The 25,443-nt window shown below is 40.9% G+C and overlaps 1 protein-coding gene and 1 pseudogene across 2 annotated transcripts in view; both read left to right on the top strand.

Annotated features, from left to right (window-relative positions):
* Positions 1–25,443, top strand: part of TCEANC2 (transcription elongation factor A N-terminal and central domain containing 2) — a 55,379-nt gene that overhangs the window by 22,971 nt on the left and 6,965 nt on the right. The window contains exons 4-5 of one of the 2 annotated variants that reach the window (XR_008619872.2): positions 12,376–12,569; positions 20,064–20,545. Coding sequence is in view for 1 of the 2 variants with exons in the window: in XM_003814999.6 (XP_003815047.1) it covers positions 12,376–12,569; positions 20,064–20,252 (383 nt within the window). In the remaining variant the exon portion in view is untranslated. Of the gene's footprint in view, positions 1–12,375; positions 12,570–20,063; positions 24,083–25,443 lie in introns of those variants that run through there. The other variant, XM_003814999.6, reaches the window with a different exon arrangement.
* Positions 12,582–13,992, top strand: LOC134731096 (cytochrome c oxidase subunit 7B, mitochondrial-like; annotated as a pseudogene).

Genomic DNA, 25,443 nt, shown 5'->3' with positions numbered 1-25,443 from the left:
GCTATTCTGAATAGCACTTCAGTGAAGGTGGGTATCTTCTTAGCAACCTATGAGCTTTAGAAACAGCTGTTACTGGAACCATTTAATGGTAGCTATAGGATGACATGATGAGCGTTTCTGGTGACCAAGAGAAAAATGCATAGGAAAAGGGTGTTATAGAGAAAGAACAGGTAGAAATCAGGAGATCAGATAGGAGGTCATTCAGATATTCATTCATGTGCCAGGCAGTGTTCTGGATACATGTGATTAAAACAAGACAAAAATCCCTATCCTTGTGAAGCTTACATTCTAGTGAGGAGACAGGCAATAAAGAAGAAACATAATAAACAAATTGTGTAGTTATGTTAGAAGATGATAACTACTGTGCAAGAGAAAAAGTCAAGCAAGTTAAGGGGGATGGGGAACGTGGATGGTCTGGGCTGGAGTAGGCCTCATTGAGAGATGACATTTGAGCAGAAACTTGAAGGAGGTGAGGAAGTGAGCCATGAGGATGAGGTATGGCTGTAAACATTGAGGTGAGACACGATGAAGACTTAGAGGACTGAGAGAATGGTGAAATGAAATAGCTCCTTAGAGAAACCTTATCAGGGAGAACGGGCTGGATTTAGCAAGGATTGACCATAGAGGTGAGGGAAAATGGGGATGCCCTGATGATGCCTCTCGCTATGTTGCCACCCTTATCCTCTCCACTGGCTCGCTCTTTCTGCTTTCAGACAAGCACAAATCTTCCCCTTTAATTGTCTTTGCCACCTTTTCCAAACACCTTATTTCTCTCTTTTTATAGCCAGATTCCTTTAAAAATGTTGGCTACTCACAACTCCCATTTCTGGCCTGCCCAATCCTTTGGGAAAAGCATTCCAAGCTGTCTTCTCCCACAACCACTATTCTCTCAGGACACAAGTAATTTCATACTATCCAAATCCAATGGTCTTGTCTCAGTTCTCATCTTCCCAGACTGTGAATTTGAGACCATCGATACTCCCTTTCTGTTGACATAAATGACACTGAACTGGTTGCCAGTTCTGTATCTATTTTTAAACTGTTTGTTACCTTCATAGCCCTTATCTCAGTTTGTAATCACCTATTTAATTATTTACTTCTTCATTTTTTTATTTGCTAGGCAGTAACTCTGTGCCAGCAGAAGTTACATTTTATTTACCACTGTATTTCAAGCATTAGTGGCATACAGCAGGAGCTCAGGAATATAGTCTTCAAATGAGTGAAAATGACAACGTTGAACAAGTTTTCTCTATGGCTCTTCTCGCCTTCTGTGTCCTTGTTTCTTTCCTTTCTGTGTTTCTTCAGTCCTTGTCCTCTCTCCCCTAACAGGGTGCTTTTCCATAAAGCTCAGCCCTTAGTCTTTTGCTGCTGCTTTAGATTAGCCGGAGAGCTTGTCCATGTCTCCAGCTTAACTGAGGCCTTAATTCAGATACCTCTTGGATATGCATCTCCTATCCTGATCCATTTTTGAATCTTAGATTTTTAGAAAGGTTGTTCCAATTTACATTCCTACCATTTTCTTAAATCTTACAAATTTAAGAGGTAAAAATAGCATCTTGTTTTCATGTGCTGCATAGAATGAATTGTTTTCCATGCATTTTTTTGGCACTTTTTCTTTTTTTTGTAAACTGTCTGTTCATGTTCTTTGTACATTTACTGCTGAGATCTTATAATTTTTCTTATATATTTCTATGAGCTCTGTAAATGTCAGTGTCATAACCCTTTTAAATGCATTTACCTACTTCAGTTTATGAACAGGGAAACTGAGACCCAGAGAGATGAAGTGACTTATCCAGGGCCACCTAGTAAGTTAGCACCAGAGATGTAATGAGAACCCAGGTCTCCTGGAGCAGTGTTCCTTCCTGGTTAGCAGGATGCCATTGTGCCCTGGACCCCAGCCATATGTCCCTTTATTTTATTGGACTGTCTCTATGGGTTCTACCATCTGCTTGAATTTAACTCTTTTAAATCAGAATTTAGTGCCTTTTCTTGTATACCTCAAATGGGAATTTTCTCTCAGTATTTGCATTTGAGTTAATGTCCCTAGAGTTTTGTTCTTACATAAACCCATTAAGTGGAAATGTCCAGCAGGAGGTTGGAGATGCGGGATTCAAGCTCAGATGCAAAATTTAGACTGGAAATACTTATTTGGAAGTCATCTGCCGGGAAGTGTTTGCTTGCAATCACCTTAGTAGATGAATTCTCTAAGTAAAAGGAAAGATGAAGGGGCTGAAGAACTGAACCTGGGAGAAAATCTCTGCTGGGGAAGTGGGAGGAAGAAGAGGAGCCAGATAAAGAGACTAAGGAAGTGTGGTTAGACAGGACGAGAGTCAGGGCGGTACATGGACATGCAGGCCAAAGACTGTTCTTAGAGGCAGGGGAAATGAGTGTCCTCAAGTGGTCTGGGAAGTTGAGGGCCAACTAGAAAAAGCCTTTGGAGCTGGCAGTGATAAGGCCTCTGTGAGTGGATACCTTTATTATCAAGGAAACCAAAGAGCATGGGGTATCGAGTAAATAGCTGATCAGGCAGTGGAGTTAGGCCTTGTATTCTTAACCTGGTGAGCAGGCATGCTCCATTTTTGCAACACTATATACATGAATATTCTGGGAAAAGTTTTGTCAATCATATCTGATTTCAGAGATGCTGTATTTTTGTTTATGATTGTTTAACAACAACAACAAAACCCCTCTTCTTACAAAGTACTTTCACATCTATGACCTTGTTTGATCTATATAACAGCTCTGGAAAGTAAGTGTAATTTTTTTCCATTTTACAAATGGAAAAACTGAGACTTGGAGAGTTTAAAGTAACTTGCCCCAGGTTAGACAACCAAATAATAAATGACAAAGCTAAAATGTTCTTATACCATGTTATGCCATCTCCTGAAACCTAAAAATGAATAAAAGGCTAAAATCAAAATGATGGTAGGACTGCATTCCTTTCTGGAGGCTCTAGGGGACAATCTGTTTCCTAGACTAGTTGCCTTTTCTAGTTTCTAGAGGCCACCTGCATTCCTTGGCTTGTGATCTCCTTCCTCCATCTTCAAAACTTGCAATGGTAGGTTGAATTCTTCTCACATCTCATCTCTGACCCATCTTTCTGCCTCTTCTTCACTTTTAAGGACTCATGTGACTAGATTGGGCCCACTTGGAAAAGCCAGGCTAATTTCTCCATCTCAGGGTACTTAACCTTAATCACATCTATAGCCTCTTTTGCCATGTAAGGTAACGTAGTCACAGATTCTGAGGATTAGGGCATAGTCATTATTGGGGACCATTGTTGTGTCTACCATATACCATACTCCTCAAATTATGCTATGTGTTTCAGGCTTCTGTGCTCTTGTTCACTCTACTTCTTGTGTTATTCCTGTCTCCTTGAGTTATCGTTATTATTATTATTTTTGTTTTGCAAAAGCCCTTCAAAAAATCTGACAGAAGTGCCAGCGCATCCAGCCCTTGTTGCCTTTGAACTGGGAGTTTAGTCACCAACTAAATTAGCATTGTCTGAGTGTGATGCTTTTCATTCTCAGGGCTCTGCAAGAAGGCTCCTGAGTGAGGTGATGCAGGGACTATGGAGAGATGCTCATTACCAGGGGTCTCCAATTTTCTTTCTTTTTTTTTTTTTTTGAGACGGTCTCACTCTGTCAGACAGGCTGGAGTCCGGTGGTGCGATCTTGGCGCACTGAAACCTCCGACTCCTGGGTTCAGGCGATTCTCGTGCCTCAGCCTCCCAATTAGCTGGGATTACAGGCGTGCACCACCATGCCCAGCTAATTTTTGTATTTTTAATAGATATGGGGTTTCACCATGTTGACCAGGCTGTTGTCGAACTCCTGGCCTCATGTGATCTCCCCACCTCAGCCTCCTAATAAGTGCTGGGATTACAGGCGTGAGCCACTGCGCCTGGCTGAGTTATTATTAAGACCAGTATAAGCATTGCCTCTTTCATGGTGTTCCCTGACCCCTTTACCAGCTGAATTGACTCCTCTGCCCTTTTGGCCCTCCTTGGGGTTCCCCCTTCAATACTATCTTAGGACCCGTATAACACCTTTTTGTGTGCATTTGTTTGTTTAGGTGTTGTCCCCTGACTTTCCTAGAGCTCCTTGAATACAGATTAGTCTGGATTTTCCGGGTCTTGTCTTGCTCAACATTCTATCCCAATGCCTATGAGTATTTGGTAATGTTTGGTAAATGAGCAAAAGACTGCTTCCTGCAGGGAATTTGTCTTAACAGTGTGCTGGGATGCAGAAATCCCCTAACCTTAAACCCAGGGAACTTGACCTGGGTCATAAGACCAGCCAGTGGCACTGCTTACTTTAAAACATAAACTTCATGGAGCAAATAATGACTTTTTGCAGATCATTAACTTACTTGATGTAGCTACTGGCCAACTTATGACCTTGGGGAAAGGTCATGGAGCCTCATCTTTTTCATCTGAATCAGGAGGATGTAGGACTATCTGATCACCAGAGGGAATAGTAGAGGGTTAAAGCGTGGGCTCTGGAGCCAGACTGCTTATATATGAAACCTGGTCTGGCTTCTTGTTGTTTTTCGCAAGTTACCTCGCCTCTCAGTACCTCAGGTATCTTTACCTGTAAAATGGGGAACTATAGCACCTACTTCATAGGGTTGTTCTGAGGATTAAATGAATTAATATATGTAAAGTGGTTAACACAATAGCTGTTATTATGATTATTTTATAATTTTTTTAGGGACAGGGTCTTACTCTATCATCCAGGCTGAGTGCAATGGCGTGATCATAGCTCACTGCAGCCTCGAACTCCTGGGCACACACGATCCTCTTGCCTCAGCCTCCCAGGTAGCTGGGACTGTAGGCATGTGCCACCATACCCAGTCAATTCTTTTATTTATTTATTTATTTAAATTTTTTGTAGAGATAGGGTCTCACTATGTTGCCCAGGCTGATCTCAAACTCCTGCACTCAAGCGATCCTCCTGCCTTGGCCCCCACAAGGTGCTGGGATTACAGGCATGCCACCATGCGCAGCCTGTCATTATTAATGTTATCATGAAATTCCCTTTGTGATCTGAAATTTATGATTCTGCTCTGTTTTTGTCTAGTAGAGGGTTTCCCAGACTCCTTCTCTTTCTTGCCCCAGACTGAATTGCCTTTTTGCTGTTAGTCCTCTTTGGAAATTCTTCCCTCTTGCTGACAAGTCGCATCCCCCACTGGGCTCCTTTACAGCCCTACCTACGCTTCCTGGGCTGATTTGGCTGGTGTTGGCAGAAGACTCCTGACCAGTCTGGGCATGGCTCTTGTGGGTGTATCTGAGGGATGTACTGCCCCCTGCAGGCCAAAAGCAGTGACTCCACTGTCCGGACCTGAGAGTTGAAGTTTCTGTCCTTCGGCCACCTCTCAGGGCCTGTGCTCTTCTGATTTTGGAATACCAAGAATGTGAATAACAGTATCTCAATAGAGCCTTATTGAAGACTTCCTGTGTGCCAGTCCCTAATAACAGAGAAGTATAATGTATTAGGGGTTAAGTGTGCAGGTTCTGGAGGTGGAGTCAGGCTGCTTGTGTTCTAATCCTAGCTTCCACACTTATTAGCTGTGAGACCTTGGGCAAGGTGCCTTACTGAGTTTAGGTTTCTCATTTGTAAAAAGAGATATAATAATGGTATTTAAGTCATTGTTATAAAAATTAAATGAGATAATTCATACAAAGCCTGGAGTGGTAAGCAGGAAAAATTCTCAGCAGTGGATAAGAATTAGAAACTTTTCATTTTCTCAGCACCTTTGGATTCATTTCTTTACAGTATAGTTTCATTATTTTGTTTGCAGTTGTGTGATTTTCCTAATCACCTCTATCCATATTCAAATGTCAGTACAAAACCAATTTGAAAGTCAAATGTAAATGTTTTTCATTTAACTGATTCAATTCAGCAAACATTTATGGATTGTCTCTTCTGTGCTAGGCACTATGCTGGGGGGCTGGGAATAGAACTTGGAGTAAGGTACAGGTTCTGCCCTCAACACGTTTACAGTTTTGAGGATAAGATGGACATTTAAATATTCTAGGCAGAGGGAATGGTATGAGCTAAGGCACAGAAGTAGGAGCAGGCCAGCCAGCATGACCCCAAACAGGGACATGCAAGCTGCTCTCTATGGCTAGAAGTTAGTGCACAGAGGCAAAAGAGTGGGAGGGGTGAAAGTGAGGGGAGGGAGGAAGGAGGGCGACATGGTGACAGGTGAGGCCAAAGAGATTCTAGGTCATCCAGAGTTTTAATGCTATGTTAGAAGTTAATTTGAGGGCCATGAAGAACCATCGGAGGATTTTTATTAAGGGTATGGTATGATCAAATTGTGTTTGAAAAAGGTCATTTTGCCTTCAGTAGAGAGGATGAATTGGAGAGGGCAGGACTGGAGACAGAGATTGGTTAGTGAAGTAATACAGTTGACCTGTGGAGAAGTGATGAGAACCTGAATCAGGGTAGTAAGAGTGGAGAACAGGCGAGGAGGAAGAGTAAAAGATAGAGGGAGAATTAAGGAAGTAGATCTATATGACTTGGAATGGCTGAATGAACATAAGGTTGAAAGAGACAGTGGATCCTAAAATGGTGGGTGGGTGGTGGTGCCATTCTGTGACCAAAAATGTTGAGTTAGAGGTGTTTGCAGAATAAGCAGGTGGAGATGTCCAGTAGGGGACTGGATATTTGGTCTCGTGCTCAGTGAGAACCTTTGGCTAGGGACACGTAGTTGGGAGTCATCTGCCTGCAGGTAGCTGGACCACAGGAGTGGGCAAGATTACTCAGGGAAGGCAAGTGGAGAAAGAAAAGAGGCCAAGGACAATGCCCTAGCTGGGGTTCACAGATAATTAAAGATTGGGCAAAGGATTAGCAGCCAGCAGAGGAGATAGAGGGAGAAGAGACTCAGTAACAGGTGGTGTCTCCAAAAGCAAAGCAAGAGAATATTTCAGTAAGAAAGCCAGTGTCAGATGCCACAGAGAGGCCAAGTAATGTCAGGATGGAGAAGGACTGCTGGATTTGACCAAGTCAAAGGACTCTCTGTTTGAGGGACTTCTGTATTATTTCTCATACATAAAGCTGGGTCAGCAGTGCCTTTCTTGGAGAGAGAAAAGGTTAAGGTGAGACTCTTATGAAGGGAAGGATCTCTATTCTGAAAGAAACCTGAATATTGCCCTACTATAACACAGCCCAGGCTGTTAGGTTTGTTGACATGTTGAGCCAGCCCACTAGATTGTGAGCTGAACTGCATGGATACACACAGTCCCACTACTCAGAAGAGACCACCATTAATAATTTTACTGTAAATTCTTTAAGGCTTTTTTCTTTGCATATAAACAAAAATGTTGTTTATATGTATACACATATGTAGTTTTAAAAATAAACATTGACTCACACTATGTGTGGTCTGAGACCTGCTTTTTTCACTTAACTAAAAAAAGTGATCATTTTTCCGGTTACTACATGTAGAGCTATTTTAGTTTAGTGTTTTGTCGGGTTTTTTTTTTTTTGAGACAGTCTTGCTCTGTCACCCAGGCTGGAGTGCAGTGGTGTGATCTTGGCTCACTGCAACCTCTGCCTCCAAGGTTCAAGCGATTCTCATGCCTCAGCCTCCTGAGTAGCTGGAATTATAGGCATTCACCACCTTGCCCAGCTAATTTTTGTATTTTTAGTAGAGAGAGGGTTTCGCCATGTTGGCCAGGCTGGTCTCAAACTCCTGGCCTCCAGGATTCCACCCACCTCAGCCTCCCAAAGTGCTGGGGTTACAGACGCTAGCTGCTGCACCCAGCCTATTTTATTTTTTAATGGCTGCAAAGTAGTTATTGTTTAAATGGACTATAATTTATTTAAAAAACAGGACCCTTAATAATGAGCTTGTAGGTTGTTCCTAGCTTTTCACTATCACAAACAATACTGGAATGAATATTTCTGTACATGTGTCTTCTCTGTACACTTTGGCAGGCAAAATGTAGGCTAAATTCCCAGGGCTGTGTTCTCCTCATCTCTGTATCCTCAGCACCAGGCATAAGGTAAATGCCCGGTAAAAGTGTTTAAATGGGCCGGGCTCGGTGGCTCACACCTGTAATCCCAGTACTTTGGGAGGCCAAGGTGGGTGGACCACCTGAGGTCAGGAGTTCGAGACCAGCCTGGCCAACATGGCAAAACCCCGTCTCTACTAAAAATACAAAAATTAGCCAGGCATGGTGGCCACTGCACTCCGGCCTGGGTGACAGAGCAAAACTCCGTCTAAAAAAAAAAAAAAAGTGTTTAAATGCTCTGGATCTAGGTCTGATATCCTGTACGATCTTATTTATCATTTTATTTTTAGCATCTACTACAGTGACCAAGAGCATAAAATCTTGCTTGCTGAATGAATAATCTCAGGGATAAGGAGAACTCCACCTAGAAAAGGAAAGTATCCAGGGGTGCTTTGTGCTTTGTGCATTGGAATGCACTTTCCTAAGCATCGCTAGCTAGGAAGCACCTTTAGACATTTCTAATGAGTGCTCTGCATTCCTCCTCCTCTTCCTCCTTGTGATGAGTGTTGATGTACTCCTTTCCCAGGTCCATAGAAAGGCTAGGTACAAATTCTTGATAAATAATTGGTTAGAGGGAGAAGTTAAAGACTCAATATTATTTTACCCTGTCTTCCCTTCAAAGTTTTATTTTTCAACTCCAGGATTCTCTTCATAGAACCTGTAAAGCAGGGACAATTGCTTGTTTAAGCCCTACATGACTAGTGCCCAGCATAGTATCTAGAGCAAACAGGCCTTCAATAAATGTGTGGAGAATAAAGGAATCAAACAATATTGGGCCATGCAGTTGGCATAATTGGAGAAATTTTCTAAATGTTTTGACCATTTTCTCAAATAAAAATTTTTTTTCTGCTTCCCTTTGTTCAATGATGCCTCTTTCATTATGTATTAAATTCTTATGTACTATGGTCTGTTTCCGACCTTCATTTTTTAAAATTCCCTATGCATTTTCTTTTTTGGTGTTGGTCCATATCATTTTCAATGTTGTTACTTTATAATATGTTCTAATATCTTAGATCTTAGATATGAGGCTAGTTGTGCCTCATAACTCCTCTTTTTCAAAATAGCATTTTATACTCTTGCTCAGTTATATTTGTGTAGAAGTATTTGGTTGTAATCTAATAAAAATAGCCTACTGAGATTTTTGGTTGAGATTACATAAAATCTATAAACTAATTTCTTTTTTGTTTCTTTTCTTAGGCAGGGTCTTGCTCTGTTGCCCAGGCTGGAGTGCAGTGGCATGATCACAGCTCACTATAGCCTTGAACTTTTAGGTTCAAGCCATCCTCCCATCTCAGCCTCCCAAGTAGCTGAGAGTACAGGCATATGTCACCTCACCTGGCTAATTTTTTAATTTTTTGTAGAGATAGAGACTCATTATGTTGCCCAGGCTGGTCTTGAACTCCTGGGCTCCAGTGATCCTCCCACCTTGGCATCGCAAAGTGTTGAGATTATAGGCATGAGCCGCTGCACCCAGGCGACTACTTTCTATATTGCCATTTTTGTGCTCATTTTTCCATCTCATAATAAGGTATATTTTCCCTTTATTCAAATCTTCTGTTATGTATTTTAGTAGGAATGTATGTTATTCTTTATATGAGTCTCTCATTCAACCAACCTGCTCTCCTGATTCCCATCTCCTGCCACTATGCTCACTGCTGGAGATACAAAGATGAGCATCCCCTAAGGTTAGGGGATTTCTTGCATAGCTCTTTCTGCAAGAAGCTCAAGTTGGTGAACAAAAGAGATAACTGATCAAATAATTACAACTAACTCTAGTAATTACCATGATAAACAGAAGCGCAAGGTGCTAAGGAAGCAGAGAGCAGGGGTACTGACCAAGACTAGAGATATTAAGGAAGAATTCCTGGAGGAAGGGACCCTTAAATGAGTCTTAAAGGCCGAATGGAAGTTGGCCAGATAAAAAGAGAAGTAAGAGTATTTCAGGCAGACAGAATGTTCATTGGGGTGTATGCTCAAAAGTAAAGAGATAAAAAATAAAATGTTTTAGGAGCTGCAAGTAGCTGGAGTATTGGATGACAGTGGATAGTAGCTGGAAATGAAGATAGAAAGTAGGTAGGAGGGTGGCAGATTGTGAAGGGACTTTTATGAAAAGGTAAGAGTGGATATAGCACCAAAGGATTTAAGTGGAGGAGTGAAATGGTCAAATTTATGCTTTAGGAAAAAAGTCCCTAAAAAACAAAACACTAAAAATAAATAAAGGCTATCCTAGCTGCAGTGTGGAAGATGGCATTAAGGGGTACCAAACTTAGCTGGAGAGGTCAATCAGGGTGCCTCCATAGTCAACTGGAGGCAACATGCCCTAAGGCAGGGCAGCGGGGCTAGGGATGGAGGAAAAGGAGGAATCCTGGAGCATTAAGGAAGTGGGCACAAACAGACAGCACAAGTGCTCACACACCCATTCTTGTCCATGCTTTCCAAAGTGCTTTATAGTTTTTACTAGTTTAAACAGGATTTGTTCCCCTGTGGTGTTCTGACTGGCTATTGCTGACTTAAGAAAGCTATTGGTTTTTAAAAATATATCTATCTTATATTCAACCCATGGAGCAGGATTAAAAAGTTCATTAAAGGCCGGGCGCGGTGGCTCACGCCTGTAATCCCAGCACTTTGGGAGGCCGAGGCGGGCGGATCACGAGGTCAGGAGATCGAGACCATCCTGGCTAACACGGTGAAACCCCGTCTCTACTAAAAATACAAAAAATTAGCCGGGCGTGGTAGCGGGCGCCTGTAGTCCCAGCTACTCGGGAGGCTGAGGCAGGAGAATGGCGTGAACCCGGGAGGCGGAGCTTGCAGTGAGCCGAGATCGCGCCACTGCACTCCAGCCTGGGCGACAGAGCGAGACTCCGTCTCAAAAAAAAAAAAAAAAAAAAAAAAGTTCATTAAAATAAAAAATTAAAAAATATATATGTATCTTATATTCTTTCATTTTTAAAACTTTTAGTTTTAAGTGTTCAGTTGACTTCTTTAGCCTTTCTAGGTATTTATTTTTATCTAAGTACTTTGCATATTGATATTTTTGACCCTTCACCTTTTTTCCATTTTTATTATGAAATTCTCAAACATACACAAAAATAAAGAGAATATTATAACTAACTCCCATATGCCCTTCATCTAGATTCAATAACTATTAAGATTTTGTCCCACTTCATCTTTCCCTTTTTGCTTTTGTGTTGTTGCTGAGGTATTTTAAAGTAGAATCTCAGACCTTTTGTCATTTCAACTCTACATACTTCAGTATGCATCTCTTAAAAATGTGGATATTTTCTCTTGTAACCACAGTGCCATTCTTATTGTGCTTAACAAAGTTTACAATTATTCCGTGGTATAATTTAGTATCTAGTGCATATTCATATTCCTTGTTTATCTCAAAATATCTTTTAACAGTTGGTTTGTTCCAACTGGGATTTGAATCACACATCGCATTTGGTAGTTTGTACTCAAGAGACTCTTTTAATCTACAGCAGTCCCTAACCCTAGCCCCTTTTCAAAAATAAAAACAAACAAAAAACAACAACAAAGAGAAAAATCACTGACTGTGGAAGAAACCATATCTGTTGTCCTGTAGAATGTCCCACATTCAGAATTTGTCTTGTTTCTTCATACTATAATTTAATTTATTCCTCTGTCTCTCCTATTTCCTATGAATTGGAAGTTAGCTTTGAATGACTAACTGGATTATTGTTCTTTTTCTTTTGGGGAAGAGGATAAGACTACTTCATAGGTTAAGGGTGCAAAGTACTTCTTCTGTTTCTTCTGTCTGACAGTCCCACTCTTAGGGATGCTAACATTGAACAGTGGGTTTAGATGATGACAGCTCATCCCTCCATTATAAATTTCCCCATCAGACTCATTGAATGAGTTCATCCACTGATGATTGTCTCTGAATGAATTATTTCATCAGGGCTACAAAAAAATGTTCTCATTCTGTCAGTCTTTTCACATTTATTAGCTAAATAATATTCCCATAATAACTAGGGCTATTTTGTTGTCTTGAAATACAGTATGTACCCCCTTCCCCAAAAAAACTAGATAAATGCTTAATTCATTTTCTTTTATAGTAATTTTTGGTTAAAGAAGTTACCTTTGTTGTTCTTTTTAAGAATCTATTGATTTTGCTTCTAGTTTATGACTTAATTCATTGGCTAGGCTGCTGGTTCTCCCCCAGTGATTATCTTATTATCTTAGTCCTTGTGAAATGGGTTTCTTTTGCACAAGAGTCTTTACATCCTTGGGTGTGTGAATGACTTTCTCAGTGCCACACATCAGTCCATCTAGTCCTGCGCTTCTCAGGAGATGTAACAACCTTTCCTTTGGTTTTTCTCTTCCTGTTCCAGGTCACACTGTGAACAAGATGCGTAAACACTCAGATTCAGAAGTGGCTTCTCTTGCCAGAGAAGTTTACACTGAGTGGAAAACTTTCACTGAAAAACATTCAAATAGACCTTCTATTGAAGTTAGAAGTGATCCCAAAACCGAGTCGTTTAGGAAAAATGCTCAGAAATTACTCTCAGAAGCCTTGGAATTAAAGGTAATGCCCTGAATATATACAACTGTTATGTACCCATAATAATTAATTTTTAAAAGAAGAAAAATAAAGGTAATGTCCTGGTCGGATGTGATTAGTAGGTGCTCTTGGTTAAACGCCTCATAATTTCATAATTAAGATTTCATAATCTTAATGCTGTAGCTTTATTTTAACCAGTTATTCTTTAAGGATTCTGGATTTATAAGCATTCCGGGAGACAGTGTTGTAGGAGGCAGGCTTTTGAACTAGCAAGATCTGGGTTGAAACCCTGACATTCTAGTTGTGACACCTTAGGCAGATAGCTTAACGTTTTCTGAGACTTGATTTCTCAATCTGTAAAATGTGGATTGTAAGTCCTACCACTTAAGGTATTAAAAAGGTTAAATGAATCATATATGCAAAAGAATAGTAGTGCCTGCTGATTAGAAGTTATTTAATGGATGTTGGTTACTTCCCATTTAAAATTCCTTCCCTTCTTGCTGAAGTAAAAATTCTGTGATGGACTGTGTTATGGAATATCAATGGTAAAATAAATAGCTGTCTATTGAAAAGACTCAGATCCCCCATTTTTTGTCAACAGCCATATCTTTAGCTTTAAGGCATAAAATCAATTGGATAGACATGTTCCCTAACACCTTCATGGCTTACAATTCAGATGATGTTAGTGGTTTGAAGCATACATGCTGGAGGAAGGATTTTTGCTCATTAATAATAATATTCATTGTCATCAAACAACAAATCTTATAAGCCAATTAATACTCTGGAAAATAGGACATATAATATTCATGTTTCTTCCTTATCCCAGGATATCCCAGAGCAACTCTGCTAAAGTATCCTTAAAGAACAATTTAATATTAATAAAATAAGCAATTCAGAAGTCTGATTTAAGTGCTAGCTCTGTTACTACAGTCTCTAAAAAAAATTTTAGCCTTTCTATCTCAATTATTTATCTACAAAAGAAGGACTTGTGATATAGTACTTACTTTTATTAAAATAAAGTTTTGGACCTGAAGTGAATTTGCACCAAAGCAGCAGCTGCATTGTCACAGTTCTGTCTTCACCTTCACCATGTTCCTCTTGGTCAAAAACGCACCAAGTCGTCTCCAAGTTTGAAGCATTCAGCAAACAATGGCAAGGCAGAGCCACCGGAAACGTACACCTGATTTTCATGATAAATATGGTAGTGCTGTATTAGCTAGTGGAACCACTTTCTGTATTGCTATATGGACATAGGTAGCAACACAAATCAGAATAGAATGGAACCTGTCCCCTGTTGGCAGGGTCACCCCAAAGGAATGGAGAGATCAGTAATCATTCCAGCTGGTGTAATAATGAATTGTTTAAAAAACAGCTCGTAGTTGATGCCAAGTTAAAGCACTGTGTACCCATTAAGATATGGCATTATTGAAGAAATAAAGTACATTTGAAACCTTAAAAAACTAAATAAAGTTTTGGGTTTTTAAATACAAACTTCTAATAGAAAATGAGAAAAATGTATAAAAGGGAAAAAAATGTAACCCAGACATAATCTTGTTAACACATTGGCACATTTCCTTTTTTGGTAAATTATTATGGGTTTTTAAATGAATGTTGGGCAAGTTATGATTATCTGAGATTTATATAGAGTGAATTATATGCCAAATGTTCCATAAGATATTTTTATTGATTATTTAAGTAACATTGCAGAATATTGATGTAATTATTTACATTTGTGTTCTCTTGAATCTTGATCAATTTTAGTTAGTGTCATTTTTTATATCCTTTTCTATATATCTTTATTTTTTCATGTTTATAATTTTTAATGACTATTTGATAGTTCAGTGAATTGCTATGCTGGAGGTTCACTTAACTTTTCCTAAAGGAAGCTTTAATATGAGTATTAAACCCTTGGAAGAGAGAACAAAGTATGAAAGTTGTAAGTCTGATTTTCCAGAGTATCGATTAGCCAACAAGATTTATTTTAAATAAAGTTTAGTTTTGAAATAAGTCAAAATTACTGCAGAAACATACAGTGTGGGTATATAATACGTAGTTAATGTGGTGGTAAATACCAATTTCCTGTGGTATCTTTTTAAGTAAATGATAATAACAAAGCTATGCTTGTAAGGATTAATGAGCAGTTTGCCTACTGTATTAAACTCCATGATAATTATCCTTTTAGTTTATCCATTAATTATCCTTTAAATGGCACATCAAGTGGTAAGCACTCAAGTGTTATAAAGGAAAGTTAAAAAAGTGATACGTTTGTTAGTGTTTTCCAACATAATTGGAAAAAATATCAGATTAAGCATAGCTGAATGGTTTTGTTCCCAAAGAGTAAATTTAAAAAATTAAAAGTATACATCTCACTGTCGTCCTTAGCCAAAAAAAAAAAAAAAATCACTGCTTTCCTTGCATAAACAGCATTTGATAGCATGTTTATCAGTTTGTTATGTCAGAGAATATAAATACAAGCACTTTTATATAAGGTTAATTCTTAGCACCTATCATCATCTGAGATATTTCCATATTAGAGTAAATCAATGAACCATCTAATTCAGTATCTGGTCTTTGACAGTAACCAGTGTTGAGTGCGTTCAAATCAGACATCAGATCTTCGTAAATGTACTTAATCAGGCAGCAGTAAAGCATTGGGTTTAAGTTATTGGCCCAGTGACTTAAAAGCCTCTACAATTTGATCCTAGCATGTGTTATTGCAAATACCAAATCTTCTCATTACATTTTTGTAGGAAAAAAATGTTTCCATGTTGTTTCACTCATATCCTTTAATAGTGAAAGCCATAGATGAAGAATAATAACGCACAGCCTAAAGGTGCATCTCTTTATTACCCTACAGATCTTGCTTTCTAGATTCATGGATTATTTCCTTGTTCTTGGAATAGTGAAATAGATGAATAAAAACTCCATCGTTGAAACCCAGGCTCCATTCCCCTTTACTTTCTCCCTTCCAGATCTTCTTTGTTCTTCCCCATCTTTTAGATCTTTCCTCATATGAGCATCCCCTGTGGTGTCATTCTCTTACTTCCCCTTCCTCATTATCCACTCTCCTTTCCTACCTCACGGCCTGTGATCATTTTCCTATTATGTCATTTAAAAAAATGAACCTGATTCTCAAAGTGAGCCTGTATCATTAAGAGTTATGAAACACTGGCTGGTTGGCTCAGTTGGTTGTCAGATGGTGCTAATGAGATCCAGGTCAGGGGTACGTCCCCATATGGGACTATTAGTTTTTTCTTTGTTTAATGGCCTCAGACTGCACCCCTGGCTTTGACCAGCTCTCTCATGAATGTATTCAAGTGGTCAAAAAGAAGTGTGGGTAGATATGTACAAATTCAATCATGCTATTGGAAAACCCACACAAAGTTTGCTTCCAGTGGCTATTCAATTCAACAGATGTTTAGTAAGGATCTACTCGGTGCTGGGGGAGAAGACAATCATGAATGAGTCGCATTCTCTATCCTAAGAAAGCTTTACTATCTCCTGGCTGATAACCTATAAACAATTAATTAAAATATGAGGCAGTCTGAAGTAATGGTACTAGCAAGTATCAACACATAAAGTGCAGAGCAGTTAAATCTGATGGGGGAATCTGGGAATGTTTCGGAGAAGAGATGGCAGTGGAGCCCGCCTTTGTAAGAGGCGTAGGATTTTGCTAATTAGAACATACACATAAAATAGAAACATATTTTATCTGCTATATATATGATGTTATTAGAAGAGCAAGAAAGAAGGGTTACACATGGGAAGGAAGGGCATTCATTTAACAAATATTGGTTGAACATTTACTATGTGCCACTAACCTATGCTAGCTAGGCATGCACAGTTTAGAAATGGATACAACATGGTTTCGACTCTAGCAGTCCTTATAGTCTTCTGAGGAAGATAGACAAATAGATAGTTACAAGACAGTGTGGGAAGTTCTGCACTTAAGGTAAACGCATGAAGAAGACCCTGTTCCCATGCCCTGAGAGAGCTTACACATGTGGCAGACATCACTAATTGGTTATGACACCACTTCCCACTGATGAAGGAGCTCAAGGTGGTCATGTTTTATATCTTCCTCCAGCTATAGCTAGTTCATCCAGAATTAGACAGCTGTATAACACACTTAACTCACAGGCACAAACAAATAAGGATTCTGACTCTCTGTCTCTGGGAAATGTGAACTAGGAGATACCAAGAAAACAACAGTGCAAGTGTTGAACAGAAAGGATATTGGAGGAGTTGCGAGGAAGCAGAGCTGTGAGTAGAGAAAAGATGTGTAGCATAGGAGGAGAGAATAAGGCAGTTAGAATTGTTAGTGAGTAAGGCCCATGGAGAAGAGCAAAAACATGTGAGAAAGAGACCAGGCAGCCCGTGAGAGATACAGAGAAAGGATCGATTTCTAAATAAATCCCTAGGTTTCTCCCAGTGTTCCTATCCTCATTCCCATTCATACAAATTATCTCATAGCAAAAGCCCTTTTCTCAAGGACTCGGTGAAACTCTGGTCCTTCCACCCAGAAGGGCTCACCTAAAGCACCAGATTAGGACCCACTGGAAAGGACTCATCAACTTGGGTGGGTTTGGATTACCCAAAGGCACTTACAAGACAGGTATTCTTCACTTTGCAACAAACTTGTTATACATACGGTACATGATGAATCATTTTCTATTATGATTTTAATGTCACATATTTTTCTCCATTTCTTAATTCTGATTGGTCTTCATTTAACAAGAGGCATGCATGAGAATTGTTAGATGCTTGCCTTCTATTACCACCACACTGCTGGCATAGCACCTGTCATGCTGCCTACCCCCAGGTTCCTACCCACTTCTAGGATGTGAGTTTGTGATGGGCAGGGTTCACATCCTTTCTGTTCTATCTCTCTAAGAGCAGGCTAGACCCAGAGTAGCAATTCAGTTAACTATTTGCTGAATGAAGTATGTGAATTCCAAGATACTCTCAGAGTACTTTTTTTTTTTTTTTAATACAGGTACTATAATTTGCTGGAGTGGCCATGACTTGTTTTACAAACACATATACCCTTCTTCTTTGATAACGACTCCCCTCAAAAAAAAAAGACTTTCATGCTAAGTGTATCTCTAACCATCACTGGAGACTAACCAGCCTCATACCGGGATAAGGAACTTTCTTTCTGGCAAATGCTGCAGGACAAATGCTGGATAGCCAGCTAGCCACCTTTCCAGCTTCCTAAAGTAGTCTGGTGCCAGGCCTGCCTCAGGGGGCTAGTTCAGTGCCCGGAAAGGAAGCCTGGAAAAACTTGGAGTCTGGGTTCTAGAGAACCACAGCGCCAAGTCCACTCACTCCAGCACAAGCCTTGGAAATAATCTGTCTGTCATTAGGACCACAAACTTTTGTGAGCACCTTTTGTCGGCTAGACTAAGGCAGATATCTGGGCCTGGATATTCACTCTCTCTCTCTCTCTTTCTCTCTGTCTCTTTCAGTCCTGTTCTGCTCTTTGCTTGGTCCTTATATCTGACAAGTTTGTTTTTTCTACTTACTTTGGTCCATCTGTCTCTCATGTTAGGACATTTTATTAAATGTCAGGTGACCCCTTTTTATTTGGGGTGTGTTTTTTCTTTTTTTGAACTTTGCTTTTTGCACAGAAGAACAAACATATATGTACAGCTCAGTGAATTTATCACAAAGTAAACACCTATTTCACCTAGCCAGATCCTACTCATGCTCCAGGTCTCAGATTAAACTTCATTTCCTCTTGAAGCCAGGCACTGCCCTCCTGGGTTGGGTTGCTTTGCCATGGCTGTGTTCTCCACAGCGCTGGTTCCTCTCCTTTCTCCTGGTGCACAGGATCCTTACAACCCCTGTTCACAGTCTGTCTGTCCTACTGGACTAGGCTGCCCAAGGGCCCAAGGGCTGAGCCTGCCTTAGTCACTGTTTATTACTCAGCCCAAGCACAGAGCCTGGCACATAGTGCTGAATAAATGTTTGAATGAGTGGCTAAGGTAGGGAGAGAAAGGTTAAAGGTAAAAAAGGAAGTGAGAGAGAGAAATTTGTCTCCTATTTTCAAGGAATTTTCTACTAGGAGAGACAAAATATAGATCATTGGCTGGGTGCAGTGGCTCATGCCTGTAATCTCAGCACTTTGGGAGGCCAAGGTGGGAGGATTGCTTGAGACTAGGAGTTCAAGACCAGTCTGGGCAACATAGCAAGACCCCATCTCTAAATTTTTTTTTAATTTTAATTAGCGGAGCATGGTGGTGCATGCCTGTAATAATCCTAGCTCTTGAGAGGCTGAAGCCAGAAGATCACTTGAGGCCATGAGTTTGAGCCTGCAGTAAGCTTTGATCACACCACTGCACTCCAGCCCAGGTGACAGAGTGAGACAGTATCTGTAAAATAAAAGTATATACTTCATTTATAATATATGATGATAGTGACTAAGGGAAGCTCAGGGCATGGTGGCAGCCTGAAGAGCTTTCAGTCCTTTGCACTGGGGTCTTTTTGTTTGGTTGTTTTTGCCTCGGCTTTGACATACAAAGAGGAGTGTTTTCCGTAGGGAAAGATGTGCCTTGCTAAGGGAACATGTGCTGGTGCAGAGGCACAGAGGTGTGTGAAAGTGGTCAAGAGTGGAGTGCTCAGGGCCAGGTGTGGTCAGGATTGGGGAGGGGAATAGCTGAAGATGGGCCTGGAAAGGAGGGTAGGGGCTGGGGGGTCTCGGATCAGCATCCCAACCTACCCTGGATTCAGACCGTGTAGACAAAGTTCCAGATCTCTCCTGCTTTGATTAGGTCTGGGACCTCAAGATGGCTTGGGCCTGAGCCAGACCACCCCAGAATTGCTACAGGTCACTCCCCTAGACCTGCTCTGCTTAATGGAAACTGTAGGCGTCTCTCCAATCTCAACCATTCTCTCGGAATGTTGAAGGGGCCATTAGTATGGTGAAAGAGAAGAAACATGAACTTTGGAGTCGAGGGGTCCAGGTCACAGTCCCAGCTCTGTCTCTTAGTAATTGTAAGACCTCGAACCTTTGCCTTTGAACCTATTTCCTTATCTGTAAAATGTGATAATAGGAGTTATGAGCATTAAATGTGAAAAGTGATTTTTGAACTGTTCTGTACACATATTAGGATCTAGACCCCATGTCTCTAAAATGCCGTAAGGAGTTAAAAGGCAGTCTAAAAACAAAACAAAAAAAAAATATGAACCGTTATACTGATTTATTATTCTTGGTCTTCGTTTCCTGGTTGGTAAAGTACAGGGCCCAGTACCCGTTGCTTAGTTCAGGCCAGTTTCCTGTTATATTACCACCTGGCAGGGGTTGTGAATGAGGTCCCTGTCACAAAGCACATGGCCGTGTTCCTTAATTGCCAGGGTGGAATTAATTTGCTCTTCCTGTTTCTCTTGTGACAGGAAGTAGATGTCCTTGAATTTCAGTTGATTAATGGAGGCCTCTGAGCAGAGTGCTCCAGCCTCTCTTGCTTTTAATCCTTATGCAATGTAAGGCTCTAATTTGATAATTTTGCTGTTTTTTAGATGGATCACCTACTGGTTGAAAATATTGAGCGGGAAACGTTTCATCTCTGCTCCCGCCTCATTAATGGGCCGTACCGGCGGACGGTGAGAGCCCTGGTCTTCACATTAAAGCACCGAGCTGAAATCCGGGCTCAGGTGAAGAGCGGCTCGCTGCCAGTCGGCACGTTTGTACAGACCTACAAAAAGTGACCTGAGGACGGTTCCAGCCCTGGGCCAGGCAGAGAGGAAAATGGGCCTGTCTCTGCCGTTCAAAGACGCTTTTGAGTTTGGGTGATGGCTGATGCTGGCTGTGCTAGATTTTCCCATGGTGCCGTTCCTTTGCAGACAGAGGATTCGGAGAGCCCTAGGAGACAGGCCTGCAGGAATGTGCTTCATTAGCTGGAGTGCGCTGGTGCTGCCTAACAGAACGCACACTGGCTGTCACTAGGAAGCGCCATACGGTTGCTATCACCCAACATGGTGAAAGGGTGATGGATTTCACTGTGAGTATGCCAAGGACACCTCTAAACTTCCCCCATGTCAGGCAGATGAAGTTACTACTATATTTCACCACCCTGCAGGTAACTGAAACTCAATTACCGCTGCCGCTCACTCGGTTCCATCCCCCTGAGTTTAGATAGCTCTGGTGCCTCTCAGAACTCCCCTGTCTGTTCTCTTTGCTCTACCCCAGGGGTGAGCCTGCCAGAGCCAGCCGACTACCCCTTCTTCCCAGAGCTCACTTATCTGAACGTTTCAGCTCTCCCTGGAAGACCTTCTGCGTTGGTCTCCAGAGCCCCCATGCTGAGGCTACTAATGAGGAACTGGCCCGAAGCCTCCCACACCTCAGGGTTTATTTGAATACGCTGGCGCTCTCAGTTTAGGGCTCTGTAGAAGATACATAATGAAATTTCTCTTGAAATGAATTACTGCAGTAGAAAAAAGTACATACATATATATGTTAAAATGAAATATCTCTACACAGGCCTGTTTTAACAATTATGTAAATAACACTTGTTTTTTTAAAAGTAATAGTAAGCTGGGAACTTTTTTTTTCTAAAACAAAAGGTGGAGTTCGTTCACTGAAAAGTGTTTTGAGTTGAGAAAGGGTACAGTTGGTGAAATTTAAAAATGATGGAACAAGGATTTGAGGAATGTAGAAGACTCAAGGAAGCGGGGATTAGATTAGGGGAGACTGGAGCACGTTTGTAATCTGAAAGGAAGGAGCTGGTAGAAAGGGAGAGATTTAAAATCCAAAAAAAAGGAAGATGAGTTGAAAAGCAAGGGGAGAAGGGACGGGACTAACATTATTGCCTACCTTCTAAATACTAGGCACTTTTCCTGAGACAGTTTATTAACCTTTACCTGGATCTTTATATCGTTTTGTAAAAATATTGCTTACTTCTCTCACCCATTGTATTAAGTAGGTATTGTTGTTTTCATTTTTTAGATTTATTCATTTATTTAGCAACCATTTCCTGAGCATCCATTCTGTGGGGTAGGTGTATACTGAGCAGTAGTTACAAATGGGAGCCTGAGGCTCACTGAACAGAAACATCACCTTCAATTTCCTACTGCTAGTAACTATTGGAGCTAGAATAATAATAATCGAGCGTTTACCCTGGGCCCAGCACTGTGGTAACCATTTTACAAAAAGAAAATACCCAGTTAAACGTGAGAAAAGTGAGGCTCAGAAAGGTATAGTAACTTACTCAAGGTCACGCAGATAGTGAATGACAGATCTAAGATTCAAAATCCAGGTCTATTTGATTGTATATGGTTGCCTTGGATGATTTCATCTACTCTCATGTTTTCAAGCATCATTTACATGCTGATGACATTCCAGTTTGTATTGTCAGCCCAGACCTGTCCCCTGACTTTCAGATGATATTTCCTAGATGCCCCATAGACATCTCAGATATAACATGTCTTCTTTCCATTGGCAGTACCAGCAAGCCAGACACTCCAGCTAGGAACTCAAGGAGTCAGCCTAGACCCCACATCTCCCACCCTCAGCCAACCAAGTCCTGGTGGTTTGATTAGGTTGGTGCAAAAGTAATTGTGGTTTTTGCCATTACTTCTAATATATTACTTCTTTGCATTTGCTGTTCCAGTTGCAATGCTCTTTCCCCAGACATCTGCATGTTCTTGTCCTCACTTGCTTTAGGTCTCTCTTTCCCTTATCAAAAAGGCCTTTGCTGACTACCCTAAATACAATAGCACTCCCTCCCAACTATTCTTTAATGCTGTACCTAGCTTTATTTTTCTTCAGAATATTTATTACTCTTTAACATAGTTATTTCTTTATTGTCTATCTCCCCACTCCCAGAATGTAAGCTTCATGAAAGCAGAGTCTCTGTTCTGTTCCCTGCTATATCTCCAGCATCTGGAACAGAGCCTGGGACAAGCTAGGTCTCCATAACTATTTATTGGATAGTTGAGTGACTGGTTGTGGATGTACAGTATAAGCATCTAATTCAATCAGGGAGTGCTTCCTGGAGGAGCTGATACCTGTGCTCAGTCTTAAAGGGCAGGAGTTTGGATAGGGGAATGTTAGTTAATATAATGAAAATTTCAAAATTAAAGGGCAGGAGTAATTAATTGGGTGGTTGAGATGCATGCCTGGCAGAGCAAGCAGAGTATGGAAAAACCCAGAAGTGGAGATATCTGGAAGGTGATTGGTATGGCTGGAGTAGAGGACACTGGCAGGAGAGTAGCTGGAGATGAGGCAGGAGAGGAAGGCAAGGACCAGGATCAGGTTTGAAGGGTCTTGAGCATCAGGTGAAGGCGTTAGACTGATTTGAAGCAGGAACTGGTCACTTTTGTGTTAATAGGCTATGTGGAAGAGAAGCTGGGGTAGGGAGACTGGAAGTAGCAAGCTTCATGTTTAAAGAACCAAAGAGTTCTGCTAACTTAGGAACCCAGAGTAAGTTGAAAACAAATTGCTCTCTGGCTGAAAGCCTTCAGTGGTGATAGTTGGAAAGTAGAATGATTGCAGAGATGTGCTTTGGAGATTTGGAAAGCAGGCTGTGTTATTTGTGGCTGTTTTCTCCTTGATGCATGTGCAGAATTTCCATGAACGCTAATGGAACTATTCTGAGCATTTGCTGAAGGGAAGGAAGCTTGCAGACATCCCTCCCAATCTTGCCCACACACTGAGAAGTAACTCGGAGCTACAGTCTGTTAAAAATGAAAAGGTTGAGGCCGGGTGCACTGGTTCATGCCTATAATCCCAGCGCTTTGGGAGGTCGAGGCAGGCAGATCACCTGAGGTCAGGAGTTTGAAACCAGCCTGGCCAACATGGCGAAACCCTGTCTGTACTAAAAATACAAAAATTAGCCAGATGTGATGGCAGGCGCCTGTAATCCCAGCTACTTGGAAGGCTGAGGCATGAGAATCGCTTGAACCTGGGAGATGGAGGCTGCAGTAAGCCAAGATTGCACCACTGCACTCCAGCCTGGGCAACAGAGTGAGACTCTGTCTCAAAAAAAAAAAAAAAAGTTGCCCCTGAAATGGGGTGAGAGTAGTTCCTGAGACCTCTGAGTTACCTGTAAGTCAAGGTGTGAATATGTCTTATAAGCAAGTTCAGTTGCTAGGGGAAATATGGGAAAGTAAATACCATTTGTGTCTGCTCTAATAGCTTATTGATGCTTTTCTTGTAGTGGTTAATTTGGAGGTCCTGGTTGGGCATGGTAGCTCACGCCTGTAATCCCAGCACTTTGGGAGGCTGAGGCAGGCGGATCACTTGAGGTCAGGAGTTTGAGACCAACCTGGCCAACATGGTGAAACCTTGCCTGTACTAAAAATACAAAAATTAGCCAGATCTGGTGGCAGGCACCTGTAATCCCAGCACTCGATAAGCTGAGGCAGGAGAATTGCTTGAACCCGGGAGGCGGAGGTTGCAGTGAGCTGAGATGGCGCCATTGCACTCCAGCCTGGGCGACAGAGCAAGACTCACCTCAGTCTCAAAGATAAAATAAAATAAAAATAAATAAATAAAAATTGGAGGTCTTGGTCCTCTGTGTAGGGACTCAGTCTCTGTATTTTCATTCATTCATTCAACAAACAAATATTGCCCATCTTCTGTATGCCAAGGACTAGACTGGCACTGGGGACACAGCAATAAAGGAGAGATAATTTCCTCTGAGTCTGGTGAGGCAGATAGACACATAACTAAATAAATAGAGTATAGCATATTGGGTGATAACTATAGACATGAAAATATTGAGAAGATGGGGAAAGGAATGAATAACACCACTCAGAGGAAGAATCTTCACAGAGGAGTTCATGTTTGAACCAAAGCCAGAAGGATAGGTAGGAGTTCTTAGCAGAGGGCTCAGTCTATGTGAAAGCACAGAAGCGTGAGGTGTATGGCTAGTTTCAGTAAAGGCAAATAATATGAGGTGGCTGAAGCATAAGGTTCTTAGGAATGGTAGTGAGAAATTGGGCAAAAAAAGTAACCAAGGCCTTGGAGGCCTTATCAATGAGTTTGGACTTTGGCCTTCAGATAATGGGATACCATGAGAAGTTTTTGAGGAGGTGAGGGACCTAATCAGATGTGTGTTTTAAAAAGATTTAAAAAATAAAAACAAAAACAGATATTTTAAGAAAATTTTAAACATTCAAAAGAAACCCAACAATTTAAGGCAAAGGAAAGAAACACTTGAGATTCAGTAAATTAGAGGGTTTTTTTTTTTTTTTGACAAATGAAGTTTAAAGTTGCCCAAACAGATATCATTAGAGAATCCCAGGTTTGAAAAATGGCAGGAGACCCAGATAATGCATTTACTGTGTTCTGTGGTGAAGGAACAGGCAGCTGGCCTTTTTCATTTATAGAATATCAGGTTCTTAAACTTGTGCCTGTCAACCTTGGTTTTCTTTTGCTGTAGCCTCAGGCCTCAGAACCTTACTCTGAGATTGGTAATGTGTTTTGAATGTGTTTATCACAGCCAGATGGGGCAAAGGCTCAGTTTGTTACTGCCCATTATTGCAAGGGAAGGGAGTCCATCCAGAAAACAAAGCTTTGGGAGTTTCAGTTAGTTGGGTGACACTACCCTGGTATCAAAGGAAAGATGGTTTGATTGGATGACATTGTATTTTCTTTAAATCAATCAAAATGATACAATTACTGTCAGGGATGGACTTACTCATAACCTGGGGAGGTTGGTTTCAAGATCCAAGAAGATCAAGACATCCAATCAAATGCTGTTTTTTAATGTTGATAAAATCATTCTTTCAATACATATTTGTTGAGTTCTTACGTGTCAGGTATTAGGGTCACAGGGATAGAGAAGACATAATCTTTGGCCTCAAGAAGCTTACAGTCTAGTGAAGACTGTAAACAGACAATAAACAGACAATTTTTACTATTTATTTTTATTTTGGGAGGGGGTCAGGGTCTCAC

Source organism: Pan paniscus, chromosome 1 (genome assembly GCF_029289425.2).
Source record: "Pan paniscus chromosome 1, NHGRI_mPanPan1-v2.0_pri, whole genome shotgun sequence".
NCBI lineage: Eukaryota > Metazoa > Chordata > Mammalia > Primates > Hominidae > Pan > Pan paniscus.
Note: the sequence above shows the minus strand (reverse complement) of the source record. Positions and strands in the feature narration are given on the sequence as shown.